General features: G+C 46.9%; 1 protein-coding gene and 1 pseudogene across 3 annotated transcripts in view; both read right to left on the bottom strand.

The window, feature by feature from the left end:
• Positions 1–3,467: 3,467 nt before the first annotated feature.
• LOC309832760 (ATP synthase subunit O, mitochondrial-like) lies at positions 3,468–4,318 on the bottom strand (annotated as a pseudogene). Its single transcript has 2 exons — positions 3,932–4,318; positions 3,468–3,799 (listed from the first exon to the last, which is right to left on the bottom strand). The product of its transcript is annotated as an ATP synthase subunit O, mitochondrial-like (transcript).
• A 2,164-nt stretch (positions 4,319–6,482) lies between these two features.
• CBFA2T2 (CBFA2/RUNX1 partner transcriptional co-repressor 2) overlaps positions 6,483–20,955 on the bottom strand; it is a 170,422-nt gene continuing 155,949 nt past the window's right edge. Inside the window, exons 9-11 of one of the 2 annotated variants that reach the window (XM_082671225.1) lie at positions 18,938–19,006; positions 15,864–16,054; positions 6,483–11,112 (exon numbers count right to left, since the gene is read on the bottom strand). In XM_082671225.1, the coding sequence (XP_082527351.1) occupies positions 10,813–11,112; positions 15,864–16,054; positions 18,938–19,006 (560 nt within the window). In that variant the 3' untranslated portion in view covers positions 6,483–10,812. The remainder of the gene's footprint in view (positions 11,113–15,863; positions 16,055–18,937; positions 19,007–20,955) is intronic. The other variant, XM_082671226.1, reaches the window with a different exon arrangement.

Genomic DNA, 20,955 nt, shown 5'->3' with positions numbered 1-20,955 from the left:
AAACTTCCCGTTGCCTTCTTTGAACAAAGATGCTGAAATTCTTAAGCTCAAGCTGACACATCTTTGTTTTTTTTGCGGTACGCGGGCCTCTCACTGTTGTGGCCTCTCCCGTTGCGGAGCACAGGCTCCGGACGCGCGGGCTCAGCGGCCATGGCTCACGGGCCCAGCCGCTCCACGGCATGTGGGATCTTCCCAGACCGGGGCACGAACCCATGTCCCCTGCATCGGCAGGTGGACTCTCAACCACTGCCGCCACCAGGGAAGCCCAAGCTGACACCTCTTAAGTGGGTGCCACCCTTTGCCTGTCTCATCTCACCCTGCAAGGGTGTTCTGAAAGTTAACGGTTTTTTGTTTTTTGTTTTTTTTTAAGATGGGCTGCATCTTCCCTTCCTTGCTGAAAGCTTGGAGGTGCCAGGGAGGGTCCTGCATGTGGAGGGGAGAGTGTCAGTCCTACAGGGTTGGGGAAGGCCTCTTGGAGATGGTGATGTTGGGTTTGAGCTGTGAAAGAATAGTGTAGCAGTCTCCAGACAGATGTGAGGGGCAGACAAGCAGGGAGAATGTTGCAGACAAAGGGAGCAGAAGGAGGAACTGCAGAGTGTAAGGGATTGGAGGTGAGTGGGGAGGCCAGGCCAGAGGGAGTTCGAATGATGTCTTGCAGGTAATGGGGAGGCAGGGGGTTGCCAGACAGGGGAGTGCTGTGGGCAGGTGTGGAGCTGGACTGCAGACAGGAGCCTGGAGTTACAGCTACAGGGAGAACAAAGTTCTGAGCTGGGGCTATGGGGGTACTGAGGGCCCCAGGTCTTTAGGTGTGTCTACCTATCTCTTGCAAGCCCACATTCATTTCCATGCTGATATCCCCCCAGGCTCCCAGGTCTTGGCCACCATCATCTCTGGCCTGAAAGACTATGGCAGCCTCTTCACTGGGCTTCCCTTCTGTACTCCACCCCGCAACAGTCCATTCCCCATAAAGGAACAGAAAGAAGGGGTTTTCAAAACATCACGTGGTGACCGTACTCCTCTGGCTAAGACCCTTCAATGGCACCCCCCTACCTTTAGCACCAAGGTCAAGTTTGATTTCTTGACTTGGCATTCAAGGCCCTTAGCAATCAATACCCACTCACATTATGTGCAGCCTCATCCCCCTAAAACAATCCAGCTGAGCTGGGCTATTTGCAACCTCAGTCCCTAGGTTTGCAACTCCCCTTTAGAACTTTGTTCCCTCGCATCCTCTACCCCATCCACTCTAGAATTGCCTCCTTAGGACTTCCCTGGTGGCACAGTGGTTAAGAATCTGCCTGCCAATGCTGGGGACATGGGTTCGAGCCCTGGTCAGGGAAGATCCCACGTGCCGCGGGGCAACTAAGCCCGTGCGCCACAACTACTGAGCCTGCGCTCTAGAGCCTGTGAGCCACAACTACTGACCATGTGCCTAGAGCCTATGCTCCGCAACAAGAGAAGCCACCGCAATGAGGAGCCTGCGCACTGCAACGAAGAGTAGCCCCCGCTCGCCACAACTAGAGGAAGCCCGCATGCAGCAATGAAGATCCGACGCAGCCAAAAATAAATAAATCCAAAAAAAAAAAAAAAAACAAGAAAACAACCACTGGGCACCTGCTTTGTGGCAGGTGCCGGGGATGGCAAAATGTCCAGGGCTGGTGACAGCACCCAGGTCAAGGACAGGCAGAGTACTGAAGCTGGGAGATCCTGACTCCTTCTGCCAGCTGCCACCTCTACCCCTTCACCCATTCCCTGCACCTGCCTCCTCGCCTTCCTCCCACCTGTGCTGGTGACTCACCTGCATACATCAAAACCTGTCCTAGGGACTGGGTCAGTGCCAGGCCAGGTGCTGGAGAGACGGCAACAGTCTAGGTGGCTGCCACTGCCCTCCAGCTCTCAGAGAGAAATATGCACACCAAATCCCCTTAACACAGACCCTGATGGGTCGAAACAAAAGGCCTTCAAGAAGTTATTCTCAGGAATTCCCTGGCGGTCTGGTGGTTAGGACTCTGCGCTCCCACTGCAGGGGGCATGGGTTCGGTCCCTGGTCGGGGAGCTAAGGTCCCTCATACCACGCCGTGTGGCCAAAAAAAAAAAAAAAGTTATTCTCAAAACAAATACTACTTGAGGAAGGCATCAGGTTCCCAGCGGGATGCTGGGACAAAGGTGAGTCCTCAAGGACATCACATATTGGCAGAGAGAAAGAAAAGCAGGTTGTGACAGCAGCCTCTGTTTACAGGGGCTTCCTGGGTGCTAAGCCCTATGCTAAGGGTGACTCCCAGATGATCACATTTCACCTCAGAACAGCCCAGTGGTGTAGGCACCATTAGCATCCCCAATTTACACATGAAGAACCAGAAGCTCAGCAAGCAAGTGCTTGCTCTGAATCACACAACTGGATCTACTGCTGTCTGGTACCAAGAGCTACTTGCCGTCAAACGTGAACATCGCTGAGTAAAATTTCAGGCATCCTCTGGTAATGGAAACGCTGGAGGACGGTGGCAGCTTTAACAAAGGAGGGAGTGAGGCCAAGCCCTGGGGCTGCAGGATGGCAGACAGGGCAGCAAGAAGAGCCATGGAAGCACAGCACGAGGTGGAGGGTGGATCTGATGTGGGCTTTTCAGAGCTCAGCCCTTGGAAGGTAGGTGGTGCGGGTGCTGAGTACTCATCATTTCTGCAACTCCCTAGGAGGCACCCAGAGAAAGTCAGTTGAATTCATGGGGCAGATAGGCAGCCTCAGAAAAGGCTGGTGCAAAGGGGAAGGCAAAAGGTGCTGGGGTGTACACTCTGGATGGGAATCTGGCTTGTGGATGGAGGCAGCAGAGGTAGCAGGTCTGATTCTGTCCACAAGAGGGCGCCTGGCACCAGGCAATGAAGCCGCCCTGGAGAATGGGGGGTGGTTTGTTGCTGGTTCCCCGATGGTCTTGGGAGAGCGGATGTGGAGGACGGGATACATCCAACTCACTACCTTGAAATTCCAGCAGCAGAAACAAGCACAGACGGGCAGGATGAGTTCAGATCGATGCATGTATCATTCTGAGACTGTATCATCTCAGGCCAATTATTTCCCTTTATACTGAGTCAGTAAGTTTTTTGACTGCCTTCTTGGTAAAATTTGAAAGGGCTCTTCCCTCGAAAACTGCCTTCCAAAAGGAACAACTCTTTTTTTTTTCCATCTCCTTCTCATACAGTAATGCTTCACTCATTTTGATTCATCTAATCTGCCATTCAATAGTGCACTATTTCAATGATTGTAATTTCCAGAATTCTATCTTCAAATCTGCCTTAGTCTCTTACTTTTTGCTAATTTTTTTCCAGCACTTTTAGAGGTTTCATAGTTATTTTATATTCTGTGTCTGATAATAACAGTATTGAAGTCCCAGGGGTCTAAATCAAATTTTTTTTCCTGTTCGGGAAGCATTTTATTATTGCTCCAAGTTTAAGAATTTTCACTGACAGAAAAGCAACACTTAGAAAATCTGCATTGCTTTGCTCAGCTTCTGAATCTTGGTTTTTGAAGACATAGTTCTCTCCAGTACGGACAATCATTCCACCCATGATTAATGGCTCAATCTTAACTTCCAGTTTCAACACTTGGCCTTTACTTAGAAAGCTCTTCAGGGCCGTTTTTAATTCAGCAAGAGTGGCTTCATCTAAAGGAAGTACAGTGGTGACTGCAAGGTACTTCTCCACTCTGGACACTCATCATAGTAGAAAAGTCAGAACTATGGCTCCAGGGGTATTGTTCAAGCAACCATTTTCAGCAAGCAAATTGATCCAACCGGATGTGAGGGGAGAAAACCTTTTTTTTTTTTGGCTGTGCCGTGTACGGCTTTGGAGATCTGAGTTCCCCGACCAGGGATCGAACCCAGTTCCTTGGCAGTGAAAGCGTGGAGTTCTAACCACTGAACCGCCAGGGAAGTCCTGAGAAAACTTCTCTTTTGCTGTCACGTCATTTAGGCTTTTCACCTCAATGTAACACTTTACATAGGGATTCATAATGGAAGCAGCCATTTCAGGTTCCTTCAAGATTTGCGCTACTCTCAACAATTCTTTTGCTACTTGCTCCAGTTTATTCTGTTTAGATGCAGCAGAATAAAGAGCTGTGGCATAGCGACCTTTGATACCATATATCTGAACACAGGTTTGATGGTGGCCTCACAGGCTTGATGAATGGCCTGAGCACAGATCTGCTGAAGCATCGCACCTGCCGGGAGAGCCTGGGCACTGCTGGGGCAGCCTCTTCTCCTGGGCGGCTGTGGGTCAAACCTGAGTTGATGAGAGCTGAGTTAATTTTTTGTTCCTGCTGACTGTTGCTCATAGTGGCTCATTTGCTTGGACATGAACTTTAGTAACTATCTTGGACAATTTATACTTGGTTGATATGTAATAATATGATTATAATATTTTTCTCTGGAGGATTTGCATTTTTGCTTCTGCCCGATACCAGGAGATACGAGCCTGGAATCATCTTAATTTCTCAGTCCAGGGATTCTTTGACCTCTGGAGTAATGAGAATCTGAACCTCAGCTCCAGGAGACAGCAGACATAAAGTAGTCTCTGGTCAGGTTTTCTCTTTCTTCCAGCAGGGCCAGAGAGATGTTCTCTGCTCAGTTCCCTTTGCAGACAGGTCAATTTTCCCTGCTTGCCTTTTCACTGAGGCCAAAGCCAGTGCCCTGGCTTTATGGAGAGGTCCCCGTTTTGTTTCTCTATTTTGTACAGGCTCAAAGCTTAGTGCCACAGGTCCCCCTAGAGGCAGTTAATCCCTCCAGCTCTTGACTTCTTGGAATTTCTTTTGCCCCCAAACAGCAGTTTTCCTCTACTGTACCCAACTACCTTTGTGGTTTCGGCTTACTTTTTTTTTTGTCCCTTGGGGATTTCCTAAACTTTCTCATCTGTGACCTCAGCAAAAAAAGTCAATTCATTAGAATTTATCTGGCATCCAGGTGTTTTATGATAATGGCAAAATTTTCAGCCTATTTATATAGCAAATTTAACATGGTATTTTACTATATTATCCCAAGTCCCTGGGATCATTTTTCCAGGGCTAAGGCAGACTGTGGATTGTTGACTTGTCTACCAAATGTGCTTTTGTGCTAGACTGACAGTCACGAGGCTTGAGATCCTGTAATTGCTGAGTGGTGGACTGCAGCACCGGGCAGCTGTTGAGAAAAACTGGCAGTCGGCACCATCTGCACGAAACAGCTAAACCCACACCTTGCCTTCTAGGGCCAAGGCCAAGGTCATCCTCCTCCCTACCCTAAGATCTAGTAACCAACCCTTCCCTTTGCATTTTGGGGGCCTGTGAAGCAGATGGTGCCAACAAGCCTCTGGCGCAAGGCTGCTCAGAAGTAGTTCTAGGGCCAGAGATGGGCATTCGGGTGACAGGAGTGAGGCTGGGGCCAGGTCCTTGGGAAGTGAGGCCTCAGGTCACTGGTTAGGAAACTGGACTGATAACCCAAGACTTCATATGTACAGGTACACACAGGTGTGCCTGCAGCAACCTGTGTTACGTCACAGCCGGTCAGACCACCTCAGAGCCATGCAAGTACTACTTAGGTCCTGTCGGAGGAACAGCAAGCTGGGGGGCTTTCAGGGAAAGCAGTTTGAACACAGGTTTCAAGGATCCAAGAAATGTTCAGTTCTAGAAATCCCACTTTGGAAAATTATCCCAAAGAAATAAATCATGCTAAGGAAGATGTTCACTTCAGTATGTTAGGGAAAATTTGAAAGCAATCCAACTGCCCAACAGGAGGTGAACAGTTAAATTATGGCCTTGAGAGAATTCCCTGGCCGTCCAGTGGTTAGGACTCCAGGATTTCACTGCTGAGGGCCCGGGTTCAATCCCTGGTTGGGGAACTAAGATCCCACAAGCTGCATGGCGCAGCAAAACAAACAACAGAAAATTATGGCCTTGATTAAATCATACAATCATTAAGCAAATAAATGAGAAGGCAACAGTGAGCTTATGATTTAGCCTCAGTATAAAAAGGAAATGAATGAATATTCCCAAGTCCAGGTATGTTAAAAACGTTTAAGGAAATAACATAAGAGTTATTAGAAAAAAGTACCTACAGATCCACTACTCTATTTTTCAAACTTTCTGTGGTTGTATTTTCCTCATTAAAAGATCACTTAATGGTGAAGAGCTAACAAGGATTTGGGAGTTATCTGTAGCTGTTGTTGGCACTTGGCTTCCCAGAGGTCCAGAAGCTGGAACCGCCTTCTTAGCAGTACCTCCTGCGTTCATTCCGCTGGGTGCTCTCAAGCCATAGCAAGAACCAGTGGAGCCCCACCCCATCTCTGAAGATCGAGGAACAAGGCAGAGGGGACGCAGAAGCCTGCCGGCAGGACGTCTTACAGAACTACACGCACCACCTTCCCTCCTAGTCCCATTCCAGCTTGAGTCAGAAAAGGAATATAGCCTTTTTATTGACTACTTTAAGTAGAACAAACTAAATACATATTTAACAGTTTTGGTTCATTTATACAGTACATTAAATAAGTTATGCACAGAGTTAAGTAACAAAAGTTCCTATCAGAGTAGAATGACAAAGCACAGAAAAACCGAATCTACCGCATCCCGTGGGTGGTTTCACATTCATCATCCCCCTTAGAAAACCACGCTTGGAAGCTTAGTTTTTGATTTATTTACATTATTGGCTTTCTTTTATGGACGGAGCTTTTGTAGCCTCATCAGGAACTTCGAAAGCCTCTTAGCCAAACGGCACTTTCAGCCATTCGCCTAATGCTTATTGCTGCTTCTCTCTTGCCAACTCCAGTGCCGGGACGGCGCTGTCCCTGCCAGCTGCCAGCTGCGCATGTCCTATTTGGTATAAGGATCAATGAGTGTACACTGGGCAGCTGTGGGTCTAACCAGATGGGGTAGCAGGGGAAGCTCCACCTCTGGGGCTGTGGAGGCAAAGGGTGGATGCAAGGTCCGCCCTCAGGCCTCAACCTTCTCCTGGCTCACGATGGAAAAGGTCGCCTGCACCATCATCTTTGGAATTGAGCATGTCAATGCACGTGGGCAAAGAGGCAGGTAGTCAACATTTTGGTTTCACAATAACTACAGAGTTGGAAGGGCCCTATTCAACAGCTCACCCTGTACAACACCCCACTCCACCCCAGGCAGGACTCCTTCCTGACAGCTGGCCGGCTGGCCCATGCTGGAACAGTCCAGGTCTCTCTAGCTTTTCTTACATTTGGTTCAAACCTGCCACCACCTAGTTCTTTGTAAATAGCTTAAAAAAAAAAAAAAAAACTAAGAAACTTGGCTTGGTCTATTGACCTGGGAGCCTGGAAACCAGTGCTGAAGAAAGCCTCCAAGATGAGTTCTATTTTAAATGATTTACTCAATCCATAATCCCATCTACAATTTCCAAGACAAACAGCCACCTGGTCATCATTTATGCTTTCATCCCGAAGAACTCACGACCACACAATTCCAATTGTGTTGTTGAAACTTCAAGCCCACTTGCTGAGATATCTTCTGGAACTACCCATAACAAGGTCTACCCTTTGCAAGCAGGTGACAGCACTGGGGATCAATCTGACTTTGGGACAAGGCTGTACAAAGTAAAGTGTAGATTTGCTGTCTAGAAGCTGAAGATGCTCATGTTGACACCAAGAAGTGAGGAGCTCCTGGTGGACCAACTGGCCCAGATGTACAAAGGTCATCCACACTGCAGAGGGCCCACTGCAGCCGATGCCAGGCATGGACCCATGCTGGGGAGATGGGTCTTGTTTCCAGTCTTAGATCCACTGAGAGACATACCTGACTCGGCACTGTCTAAGAGAAGATGCACTTGCTGTGACCTCAGGGTCGCATGACTGTGCCTGAGCAGATCTGCTTGAGCCCCATCGCGGGGGCTGCAAGGATGCTCCCAAGTGGGGTGCTCACAGCTCAGGAGGAGGGCTGCCTATTCCTGAGCAGGTAGAACTAACCTGAGTCTGTTCTCACCACTGGATGGAGTCAGGCCTGGTGCAGGCAGTGTGGCCCCAAAGGATGATTGAAATTCTGGGGATCCAGCCCTCAAGCTTCCCTCAGAACATTTAAAGACAGCTCCCATGTTGGCCACTTCTGGTCTTCTCTGGCTCCTGCAACCTCTCCTCACCGGGGAGAGGACAATGATGTCCCATCACGTGTCACATCTGCTTTTGGTTTCCAGGATAATATTGAAGAGCCTATGACTACCCTGACAATACCTTCAGTACCACCACTATGTCTTTTTTTGTCCCCTCAAACTATAAAGGTTGATCCTCTAAGCAGTCTATTATTTTAAATCTAATTAAATGAAAGGGGGAAGCCTGAATCTGCACCCTCAACCTGGCAGCTGGAGTGGTTATCAGCAGACATGGGAAACCAAGTGGGGAACCTGGACTCACCCCTGCCCTCCAGTCCCCTCACCCCATCCCAAAATAGTGTCCCTTCTCCTCCTAACCAGAGAGCTGGAGAATTTCAGAAGAGCGGGAGGTGGAGAAAGGGACTGTTTACATTTAAATAGGAAGTCTTGGACAGATGCCCTGGCAACCTATGTGTGAAACTGACCAAAATTAATACAGCAAAAGGCCTGAGATCTGAACTGTAGTGTGGAACACTGCCTTTCCGCTTGGCCTCTGGGTAGCACATGAGCAAAGCCGTTTAGAATAGCATTACAAAACTTCTGAAATTTAAGCTGTCATTGGAACCACACTCCACAAAAGTCAGCTAGGACCTACCTGCACACTAATCCTAAACCTTACCTGTAGAGCTTGACATCGAGCCCTGACGAACAGTATTCGGTTGGTTTTGGCTCTTTATTCCAACCCGAAAAAACCTGAGCTACCCTGGCTAGTCCTGTGGCCACTGAAGGCTTAAAGAACATGCCTAGGTGTTCATCCAACTTGCCAATGAAAAAGGGAGCTGAGGACAGACCCAGCGGACACCACGAGACACCCTCTTGCTGCAACAGGTTTACAGGCTCAGCGACCTCCTCTCAGGGGACGTCCTATGTCTCAGGGAAATGTAGGCAACTCCTGTCTGGGGTTCTGATTTCATCTCTGTTAGTCAGGACACCCCAACTGCTACAGCTTAAGGAGTTCCACAATAAAGTAACTATTCTGTTATTCTTTCTCTGGGGATGTCTTACTTTATGTAGCAGAAATCCAGGTATTCTAAAGGTGCCTTGTTCTGAGTTTCTTTTAAGACAGAAAATCCTTGGGTAAGGTAAATTAGGGACTTAAAGTTCTTAAAGTAAGATACACCTATATGTAAGGACAACATTACCTATGCTGATACCTTACTGAGAGCTTTCAATTCACTCTGGCCAATGCACAGAAATTGGCCATCTAAAGCTGAGCTTTCCAGGGCCAGCGGGACCTTGCCGCAAGAGGGCGCTGAAGGCTTGGAGGTGGAGTGGGGGAGGGTCAAAGTCCTTGGGCTCCCAATAAAACTTGAATGACAGGGAAGAACGTGTGTGGCAGTTCCTAACGTTTTAAAGGGACTATAGGTGATGTCATGTTCGGAGAGCTAGGTAAGCAGCTGGAAAACTCCCTGAAGACAGGAAGAAAAATTGGTCAGGCTCTCTCAAATGGTTGTCACAATTCACAGAACTTTTCTTAGCTCAAAGAGGGCAGGTACCAACAAAACAAGAGAAGGGAAACAGATTGTATGCCCAATAATAAATTGATATAGGACATAATGACAAGGTTTGAAGAATTCCTTCAGGTCCAAAAGGGTTGCTCAGAAGTGACCAGGCGTTGATTGGTGAGGCAAGTCGCAGCCACACCACATCGCATCCTGTGGGTCAACTATGGCTTCAGAGGTGCCAAATAGAGACCACGGGAAGAAGATCCACGCAGGGACCTGGACATGCGTGGTCTGCGATAAAAGGACACAGAACAAGACAACTGTGCAAAGAGCCAAGTGGTGACAAAACGTTCTGCATTTCCAATAGATGATCCATTCAATAATGTGATATTAGTTTGGCAAACATGCTCAGAGGGAACAGACTATCCACAATTGAGTCTCATTCTCCTCAGACCAATCCATGCGCTGAAAACTATTTTCTGCATAAGCAAAATCAAATAAGAGAAAAAAAAAATGGGTCCCAAACTAAAATAGCCAGCCAGGTTAGAAAATCTTGTCCAAAATGATCTGTGATGCTTGGTGAAGTTTTATTTTTTATTATGGGTGGTTTTTACTGAAATGGTGACTTCTTTCCTGTGGTTTCTGAGAATCTTAAGTCTGAACAGCAGGGTCGAGGAGGGAGTCCTGAGTGCTGCTTTTGGCCTGCCCAAGTCCCCACGGGACCAATCAGTGGCACCTGCTGAGGGTGGGCTCAAGGAGCTGTTAGGGGCAAGGGGAACTCCCTGTGGGAGAGAGGCCTCCTCCCGGCTTGCTATCAGTCTCCAGGCCTCTGCCATGGGAGGACGATGGAGTAGGGGACAGCACATGGGGTGAGCTGCCTCCAGCCTGGCAGGGTTCATTCGACAGTCTGCTGCCTCACGAGGCAGGGAGGGGAGCTGGCGGGCTACACAGAAAAGTGGCCGGCCATTCCAGCTTCAGCTGGGAGAGGAACAAACCAGGAAGCCATGGAGGAGGCAGCTCCAGCCAGCTGCCTGTGTGCACATGACTTCCCCCAAGGACACAGACGGGGAACTGGGGCAAGTGTGTGGAGAGGCTGGGGAGCAGTGTTTGCCGGGGCTTGAAGTCTTCCTGCCTCCACTTCTCTTGATGATGACCCGACAGCTACTTGCACTGGTTCAAGCAACCAACCTCCTGTGCAGAGTCTGTCGTGCTGTGAGGTCATCAGGGGGAAGCGAGTCTGGGGCTCAGAGTCCGCTGGTGTCGATGGCTGTCACAGAGGCAGGTGTTGAGGAGCGCGAGGTGGTTGCCGAGGTCTTGTCCAGGGCTGGACTTGGCACACTGCAGTCGGCGGACCGGGCTGAGGAGCCCCTCCCTCCAGGAAGCAGTGGCCGGTTCTGGCTGTGAGGACTCTGGCCGTGCAGGTTCTGGCCACAGAGGCGGTGGTGGCGCTCCCAATCCTTATGCTGGCAGAAAGAGCCGCAGTATCGTGCGATATTGCAGCCACTGCAGGTCTCACTGGCTTTGCGGCCACAGTTCCAGCAGTTCTGCAAGACACAGGCATCCGTTAGCTGCTAGGGTCCTGGGGGGCAGGCTTGTCATAACTTGTCACCTGCACTGTAAAACAGCAGGTGGGGCTGTATGGGGAGAGAGTGGACTTTGGAGCCACACGCACCTGTGCTTGCCCTGCCTCTACTGTTATCTGTGTTCTGAGTTTCCTTCATCTGTACAACAGGAAAACTACCTATCCTGGGCTGATGGGACAGTGAGATGAGGGGTATGTGAAGACATTGTAGGGCAGCTGGAAGTCCTGCTAAAGGCATCAATTCATTGTTTTGACTCACATTTTAATCCTCAACGGCCAAACCAAATTCTGTCCCAGGGTTCCCCCATTATAGCTATCTATTCCAAGACCACACAGGTGCTTAGACAGTTTTCTTCCTTGCCCTTCCCAATGAAGAAATGACCTTTGTTGTGTTCACTGACAACACCTGATCTTTAAAAAAGTCACCTGCCAGAGGACCTGGGTGAGTGACCAGGAGGGTGGGAAGCTGTGCTACTCTCTCTGTGCTCATTCTCCTTTCAGTGATGCATCTCCATCAGAGGTGGGCTGAGGATCATGGGAATCTTTCTGGCTTGTCTGTAGGAGCCCCCTGCAATACCTTAGAACCTAAGGCCCTGAGGTCTACATCAGGGAGTTTTCCTACTATTCTTTGCACTTTCCTAGAGGAAAGCTCCCAGCACCTGCCCCTTGGTACTTTCCTCCCTGTAGGCTCCTGTGAGGACTTCACTAGTGACACATGAGTGTTCTGCACTTGAGGTCTCCATGACCCACTTATAAGAGAAAAGCCTTATGGCATTGGTCAGGTGAAGCTATCAGGAAAACAAGGCTTTCTTCTTAGGTGTCAGGAAGGACTTGATCAGTCAGCCAGCTGCCCTCTCCCCTGCAAGTTCTCCAGAATGGCAGAAGCCAATCACGAGGCCTGGCCTGACACTCAGAGAAGACAGATACTGTTCCCAATGAAATCAGAACACTTGCGCAAGTGCAAAACAACTGATAAGGGCCAAGAAGGACCTGAGGCCACCTTGCCCACCTCTTGCATTGTACAGGTGGGACACTGAGGGCCAGCAGGCAGGGACTTGTCTGAGGTTATAAAATGATCACGTGGTTATGCAAAGCCTGGAACCCAGACCGCCTGGCTCCACTATACCCAATGTACAAGTTTAATTTCAAAAAGCCTTAGAAAGGGACTGCAGATTCCCTTCTAACACAACAGGCTTCTCAGGAAATACACTCTAAGGACTGCCCCAACCTTGCCAACACCAACACTGGAGGACCAAGACGGGACAGAAGTAATTCTGAGGATCATTAAAGATCCCCAAGCAAACTGCATTCCAGAGAATTTCATACTTTGGAGCCTGATAGGCTGACTCCAAACAATGCTTTGGTAGAACATTATTGCTTGTGGGGAAGAACTCAGTTGCCTTCATGGGGCTGCTGTGGAAACATTGGCCTCTACTCCCTCTGTCCAAGTCTGCAAGAACATCTCAAACTGGGGCACAGTATTAAACCAATGGTGCTTTCACCTTGGCCACCGTTACATTTAAAATATTTATTACATGATTGATGGGATACAATAAAACAAGATTAACAGCCTCCCACAGAGGTGGGATCATAGAAATGCAGGAACAATGTGGTTAGGGTCAGAGAAGCCAGGGTGAAAAGGACACTTTACATTCCCTGTCTCTGTGGCTTTTCCCTGATTTCACCAAAAGCCTTTTTGCCAAGAAACATGACAAAAGGTTTATTGTGGTAGTCACCCTTCAAATCAGCATTTGTCAAAGCTGGAGCAATGCATGTGGCCAAAAAGGGCTTTGTAATTAATGGGTAAGGTTATGAACCTTCTGAGTTACTGGCCAAGGAAGTCAGAGATGGGATTCCAGAATTTCCTTTGTCAAGCATGGGCCATCAGTCTATGCCAGTTATTACTCAAAGTGGCCCAGGGAACACCTGTATCAGAATGACCCGGGGCTTGTCAAAATCCTTGGGACCCATCCCAGAGCTCCCTGACCTTATTTCAAACCTGGCCTAAAGGAGAAATGATTCCTATCTTATGGTCAACTGCTAGCCCATTATGTTCGCCAGGAAATCCAGGCTGGGGACAGAAGGGGACCTCTCACTTCATCCCTCTACCTGAGGCATTCCAGGGGAGATGCTTCAGTCTGGCCTCAAAGGAGGCAGCTGTTCTGCAAGAGCAAGAGCTGCCACAGCTTACACACCTATGTCGTAAACAACATAACAAAATCCCTTCTGTCTAAACAGCGCATTGCAGTTTAAAAACACTTCCACAGGGGCTTCCCTGGTGGCGCAGTGGTTGAGAATCCGCCTGCCAGTGCAGGGGACACAGGTTCGATCCCTGGACCAGGAAGATCCCACATGTCGCAGAGCAACTGGGCCCGTGCACCACAACTACTGAGCCTGTGCTCTGGAGCCCACGAGCCACAACTACTGAGCCCGCGTGCCGCAACTACTATAGCCTGCGTGCCTACAGCCTGTGCTCCGCAACGAGAGAAGCCACCGCAATGAGAAGCCCATGCACTGCAACAAAGAGCAGCCCCCGCTCGCCGTAACTAGAGAAAGCGCACGCAGCAACGAAGACCCAACACAGCCAAAAATAAATAAATAAAATAAATAAATTGATTAAAAAAAAAAACAAAACCACTTCCACAACCATGATCTAATTATATCTTCCTAAAAAGTGTAAGACCAGCAGGACAGGGGCTGCTACACACCCACTATACAGAGAAGGAGACTGACTCCTGAAGGGTATGCTGCCAGTGTGAGGGGAACTGGGTGGGACTAGCACTTAGGGCTCCTGGGCTCCTTCCGCTATACCAAACCACCTCTCACAGGATGGATGAAAAACTCCAGGGATACCTCTAGATGTCAAGTAGAACTTTCTGAATGAAATGGAAGGAAATCAGCCCTCCTGGTCCAACACAAAATTACTCAGAGCTTAGGCCCTGCTATCCTGCCCCTGTTTTGGAAGGAAGTTTGCTGGGATGGATGCTGGTGTGTGCCTCACCTGTAAGCCTCTTTGTGCATTGCTTAAAATTCTAGCTCCTTTAAAGCACAATGCTATAAATGGAGAGCTGGGATTCAAACCATGCAATCCAGATCCAGAACTCATACTCTTAGCCAAAATGTTACATTCTTTCTTCGGAGAAACACATAGTTAAAGATAAACATAGATATAAAAGTAGATAAATATGGACAAATATAGGTATTGATACGGATGGCTATAGATAAGGAATTAAATACACAACAGAAAAAAGTAGGAGGGGAGAAGGAAAAGGGGAGAGTTAAAGGAAATATTTTCTCACAATTCAGTTGCGAGTGCTACAATAAGGACTTTTTCCACATCCTCTGTGAATGGCAACATGATATTTAGGCATTTTCATCTTCACATTGCCATGCTTAACACTGTAACACTGAAAAAGATCATTTAAAGAGGATGAGAAAATAAAATTTCTGTCATTTAAAAAACAAACCGGAGGGCTTCCCTGGTGGCGCAGTGGTTCAGAGTCCGCCTGCCGATGCAGCGCACGTGGGTTCGTGCCCCGCTCCGGGAGGATCCCACATGCCGCGGAGCGGCTGGGCCCGTGAGCCATGGCCGCTGAGCCTGCGCGTCCGGAGCCTGTGCTCCGCGGCGGGAGAGGCCACAGCGGCGAGAAGCCCGCGTACCGCAAAAAAAAAAAAAAAAAAAAAAAAAACAAAAAACAAACCGGGCTTCCCTGGTGGCGCAGTGGTTGAGAGTCCGCCTGCCGATGCAGGGGACATGGGTTCGTGCCCCGGTCCGGGAAGATCCCATATGCCGCGGAGCAGCTGCACCCGTGAGCCACGGCCGCTGAGCCTGCGCGTGAGCCTGTGCTCCACAACGGGAGAGGCCACAACAGTGAGAGGCCCACGTACCGCAAAAAAAACAAAACAAAACAAAAAAAACAAACCAACAAAAAAATCTCAGTTCTTTATAACTTCAAGAGAATATCCCAAAGACTAGATGGGCTCTATCTACTTACAGAAACAGGCTTGTTTCAGGACTTAAAGTTTGTCTTAAAGCTGAAAAGTGACTAAAATGAAAGTTACAGAAAAAGCTCATTACATTCGAAAGGACTGTTATGTTTTTGTCACATGCCTTTTCTTTTCAGTTTGCTGTCCTCATTATGGTACAAGAGTGTCCTGTATAGAAGCATCACCACATCCTGGGGCCGCAGGCAGTCAGGCAGGCCCGCCCGATCTGTCACTTCAATCCATGAAAGGACTATCCTTTCTGTAAACAGATCTGATGCTACAGGACCCTGCACCTCCTTTCTACTCTGGCTTCAGCGATGTGGGATTACGTCAAATTCCCTGAGCCCCAGTCTCCTCATTTGTAAAACTGGACTCCAACAACACCCACACCTCACAGGGTCACTGTGAGGACCACAAAGATCACATACACACTTCGCTCTGTACCTGGCACACAGCAGGCCCACTCAGGCAGTGGTGGTCCTCGTGGTCACGCAAGTCCGCAAACTGTCTTTAGGGTGAGTTTTCAAAACTTAAACCAATATAATGAGCCAATATACAAGAATATAATAATTGAGAAACAAACCTCTCTGGTACTGAATAAAAATCATAATCATCTAGCTCAAGAGCGGACTGTTGGCCCTTACTACCCAGCACTTGAGAGGGAAGCAGTGGGCTTGGTCACTCCAGCCGCCCCAGCCCCAGCCCGCAGCCCAATAGTGCTCTGACCTCCGTCGACTCTTCTTGCTCATTTATGACGAGAAAGGCGTCCTCTGCGGCCTGCCGTTTGACATCCGCTATTGTCTGCTCCATCCGAGCTCTCTCGGTAGCAATCACTTCAAAGGCTTTTTGCTCTGCCTCAGCAACGGCTTTCTGTACTTCTGACATGGCCTGAATTTTCACCTTATTCACAGCTTCTTCTAGAAGAAAGTGACAGTAAAATCAACTGGCCGAGAAATCTTTCCCCTCCCACTCCACATCATTTCTAAGAAGGGACAGAGGTGAAATCTGACGACTTTTCTAAAAATACACAGGGTTGAACTTATGACAGCATTCACTTTTATTCTTATCCTCACTTGTCCATTCATGCTAGGGGCTGGGGAGACCTCGGTGACTAAGATGTATCTATATTCTCACAACTGTGATCAAGTATAAAGGTGGCTGAGGTGCCAAGATACATGTCAGTATAAGAGACAACAGTTTCAAGGGGAAAAGTGGTCAGCTCTATAAGTGGCAGAGGAGGATCAGGAATATGTGTCTTGGTTGAGATGGTAGGTGGAAATGAATTTTTAGAAAGTCTTGCATTCCCCGCTAAGGAATTTGCCCTTTCTTCTAAAGCAAATGTGAAACCCTAAAGGGTTCTATGCACGGAGAAAAGACTGAAGACAGAGATACCAACTGAGAGGTTGGGGCAATAATCTGGCTGATAAAAAGAGACTCTGAATTTAGGCAGAAGCAAGTGGCACAGAAAAGGCGATGAGATAGAATGAGCTGGTACATCTAAGGGTCTGGAGGTGGAGGTAAAGGCGAAGAATGGAACTGCTACGCAATGAAACAGACAGTAAGCAAAATGCTGATGTGAAGGCAAGTGAGAATGTTGAGGTGCATCCAGGTACAAATGACCAGGAGGCAGTTAGGTATGTGAGACTGAACTCAGTAGAGAAATGTTGCCTGAAGATACAGTTCTGGGCTGCTAGGTGCCCTGGGCCTCCAAAGCCCTGTCCAGTTGCCATCACCCCACTTGATTCCTGATCAGTTCCTCCCAGCACCACTGCCCTGCTTGGTTTCATAGGATGTACACTCCAAATGACATACGCTATGCATTTGAGCTTCAGTCCTAAGTCCCAGTGTGAATGACCTCCCTTCTGAGTCCACAAAACTGGACAACTCAGAAGCCTCAGGAAACTCCCTTACTGCTTGGCTCTTGCACATGGCCTAGGCTCAAAAGAGGTCTAGACACACTGTTGCCATCCTAGAACTTTCCATCATATCGCTCCAGCCAAGAAAAGCAAGTTTTCACCCTAAAGGTCAAGGATGATGCTGAGCTGATCAGACACTGACTCCACTACTTTACTCTTGGTGTCCACGCAGGTCCACTGTGGCCCACCACAGCTACCTTTCATAGACCTCTTTTAATTTCCCAGGTAGCTGTTGAGTGTCTCTTATTGAGCCAACATAAAAATGCTCCTAAGTGTATTTTACCTTCTCAGTTTAAAGATGAATCAGTAAGAATCATAGTTTGGAAATCTACCTTGCTGAAGGTCATCTAAGGTCACAGATGGCACTGTCACAGAACAAGCACTCAAATTTAGCTGGCCCACGCCAAAGGTAGGCTCTTAACCATAGTTAACCAAAGGTTACCTCTCAAGTAGAAAATCACTAGTTATCAAAGAGATCTTGCGCATGGTAATTTTTCACTCTACCTTTACAATTACTAACTTCGTTTCCCACAATTCTACTTCTTGGTAGTATAATATACACATCCCCATTTCCAACTGCAGAGATTTTTCTGAGGCGCTATGTAGTTTTCCAAATTATTTTTAATGGTAAGATAATATTCTGTTGTGGTGCCACACTATAAAATTCATATAACCATTCATGGATATGTGGGCATTTCCTGGGCTGCCTCTCCCTTGCTCCAAGAATACACTAAAAACAGTGTCTTTTTACATACTGCTGCTTTTTTAACAATTTGCATGCCTAAATCTGGATCATTCCCTTTTATTATTATTTTTTTAATTTATTTTTATTTTTTTGGCCGTGCCGTGTGGCATGCAGGATCTTAGTTCCCCAACCCAGGATCAAACCCGTGCCCCCGCTGCAGCAGAAGCTTAATTTAACCACTGGACCACGAAGGAAGTCCCTGGATCATTCCCTTTTAAGATTCAAAAGCATGCCAGTGAAAAATGATTTCAAAATTTCCATGTGTTCATGGTTGGTAACACTTAATAATTTCATATATAAATCTCTGATGAATTATTTAGTGTCATTAACAGGGTCCTCTAAAATTTTGTCAGTAATTAGGTGTTAAAGACTTTGGGGGATAATTGGTCAGGGTTGCATTACCTTGTACTTTCCTGATTGTCAGTGAGAATAAACATTTTGCAATATGGTTAATTTGTTTTTCTCATGAGGTGTGTGTTCCTATCTTTTGTCTATCTGTTTATATTATGGTCTTGATATCAACTGGTATTAACTTTTTTGTAGAAATAAATTTTATCTTAGGAAGAAAACCAAAAACTGTATATTGGACTACAAAAATTTCACTGAGAAAGGGAGGCAAGAAGGAAAAGAAGGCTAGTATTGGATAAGGTAATATCAGGGATATGAGGTTAGTGTAATCCCCTGTCTTAACAAGCAGTTCCTACCCTCCCTTATTCTTGTAGAAAATGACACCTACCAAGAACAGTCGTGATGCAGCTAAAGACAGTGAAGATGAAAGGAAGAGCAGAATAAATCAAATGTGGGAGCGTGAGAACACAGTGACGGGAACAGGCAGAAACGAATTAAGCTATACACCCAGAAACAGGGCATATAAATAGGGAAGGAAGAGTCGGTTACTTAACACCTCCCAGTAGAAGGGGGTGATAAGGACTTGGATGGATTGTAGGGAGTCATTCCAAATTCTTAATCAGCAAGTAACATGACAGGCAGTCCAGAAGGTGGGACAAACTGAAGGGGGAGAGGCAGGAGCCTAGAGCTTTTGAAGAGGAAGTTGTGAGAAAACCACCTTTCCCCCAAATATGTGCTCTACACTCATATAAATTAGTGAGTACATGTGACCTATAAGCAGACAGACATACCAGTTTTTTTCCAAAACTCCACAGGTACATATCCTGTTCCTGGCCTACTGTTGAATTCCCGCTGAGAATCTACAGAAGAGAGACAAACAATATAGGGTCAGAAGCTGTCTATAATTGACATGTTTTACTGTTGTGAAAAACTTATCAGATCTCTCATTCACCATGTAGAAAGATTCAAACATATACATTCATTTACTGGAAAAAATGTTCTGACAAGGAATAAAATCAGATTATAAACAGTACACTTAATTTTTAGATGCTCAACATTGCTAATCATCAGAGAAATGCAAACCAAAACCAGAATATCACCTCAAACCTGTCAGAATGGCTGTCATCAAAAAGACTATAAATAACAAACATTGGTGAGGGTGTGGAGAAAAGGAAGCCCTCGTACACTGTTGGAGGGAATGTAAATTGGTGCAGACATTGTAGGAAACAGTATGGCAGTTCCTCGATAAACTAAAAACAGAGCTACCATATGATCCAGCTATTCTACACCTGGGTATATATCTGAAGAAAACGAATACTCTAAATTGAAAAGATACATGCACCCCAATGTTCATAGCAGCAGTATTTACAATAGCCAAGATATGGAAGTAAACTAAGTGTCCATCAACATACAAATGGATAAAGATGTGGTACATACACACACAGGAATACTACTCAACCATAAAAAAGGATGAAATTTTGCCATTTGCAACAATGTGGACGGACCTGGATGGTACTGTGCTTAGTGAAATAAGTCAGACAAAGAAAGACAAATGCTGTATGTTATCACTTATATGTGGAATCTAAAAAATAAAACAAACTAGTCAATATAACCAAAAAGAAACAGACTCACAGATATAAAGAACAAACTAATGGTTACCAGTAGGGATAGGGAAGGCGGGGAGGGGCAAAATAGGAGTAGGGGATTAAAAAGTACAAACTATTATGTATAAAGTAAATAAACTACAAGGATGTATTATCCAACACAGGGAATACAGCCAATATTTTATAATAACTATAAATGGAGGGCTTCCCTGGTGGTGCAGTGGTTGAGAGTCCGCCTGCTGATGCAGGGGACACGGATTCATGCTCCGGTCCGGGAAGATCCCACATGCCGCGGAGCGGCTAGGCCCGTGAGCCATGGCCGCTGAGCCTGCGTGTCCGGAGCCTGTGCTCCGCAACGGGAGAGGCCACAACAGTGAGAGGCCCGTGTAATGCAAGAAAAAACAAACAAAAACACAAGTAGTTTTTGGAGTGGTTTTGGTCCACACTGAGTAGCTCACTTGTTTAGGATATTATGATTTCCTTCTACAATGCATGCAACAAATGTACTAAAAGAGAAATAAACAACGAAATAAAAATACTAAATATGTATAATACGCATAAATAAAGACACTGAAAGATACTGTTTAAGTCAGACAGATTGACAGTGCCCTGAGAAACCTGAGAGGAGGAAACCCTAGGATCCATGAAGAGGTAAACCTGTAGTGACAATATAATTTATCATCCCAATTGTCCTCATTTTCGAGAGTAAGAGAGGTGCTGGTAATAGTTATGACAGGACGATAGTCATAGTCACCCTAGCTAAACCCTCAATGCAAAGCAATGTTTCTAAACAACACCAGCAAGACCTGTAGTCCTGGTTGGAGAAGAGTCGATTCAGGACCACGCTCACGCTGCACTCTACACCCTCTCACTTGCAGAGCTTCGATGCAAGGTTCGTGATTTGGGTGGTGAACTTCGGGTAAGTTTCTGTGAGCTGTGACAGGGAGTATTTGTGAAGGTTCAGATGGTGAGAGATACCTGAGAATTAGCTTGAGATTCCTTTTAAAAGAATTGTACTACAAGTATTTGACGTCCTGCTGTGCTGGATATTCCACACAATGTTGCTAATCTATGGTTGGCTCAAGAGGCACCTCTGTGGGTAGGGTGGGGGAGAGGAATCCCTTAGTTACCAATGTCTCTGCCTCAATTTTTTTGGTAGTCTTTTTGAGACTAATGGCTGTCTTCTGTGGAACATGCTAGGCTTG

Source organism: Grampus griseus (genome assembly GCF_964374135.1).
Source record: "Grampus griseus genome assembly, chromosome: 14".
NCBI classification, from domain to species: domain Eukaryota; kingdom Metazoa; phylum Chordata; class Mammalia; order Artiodactyla; family Delphinidae; genus Grampus; species Grampus griseus.
This window is presented reverse-complemented; position numbering and strand designations above follow the sequence as displayed.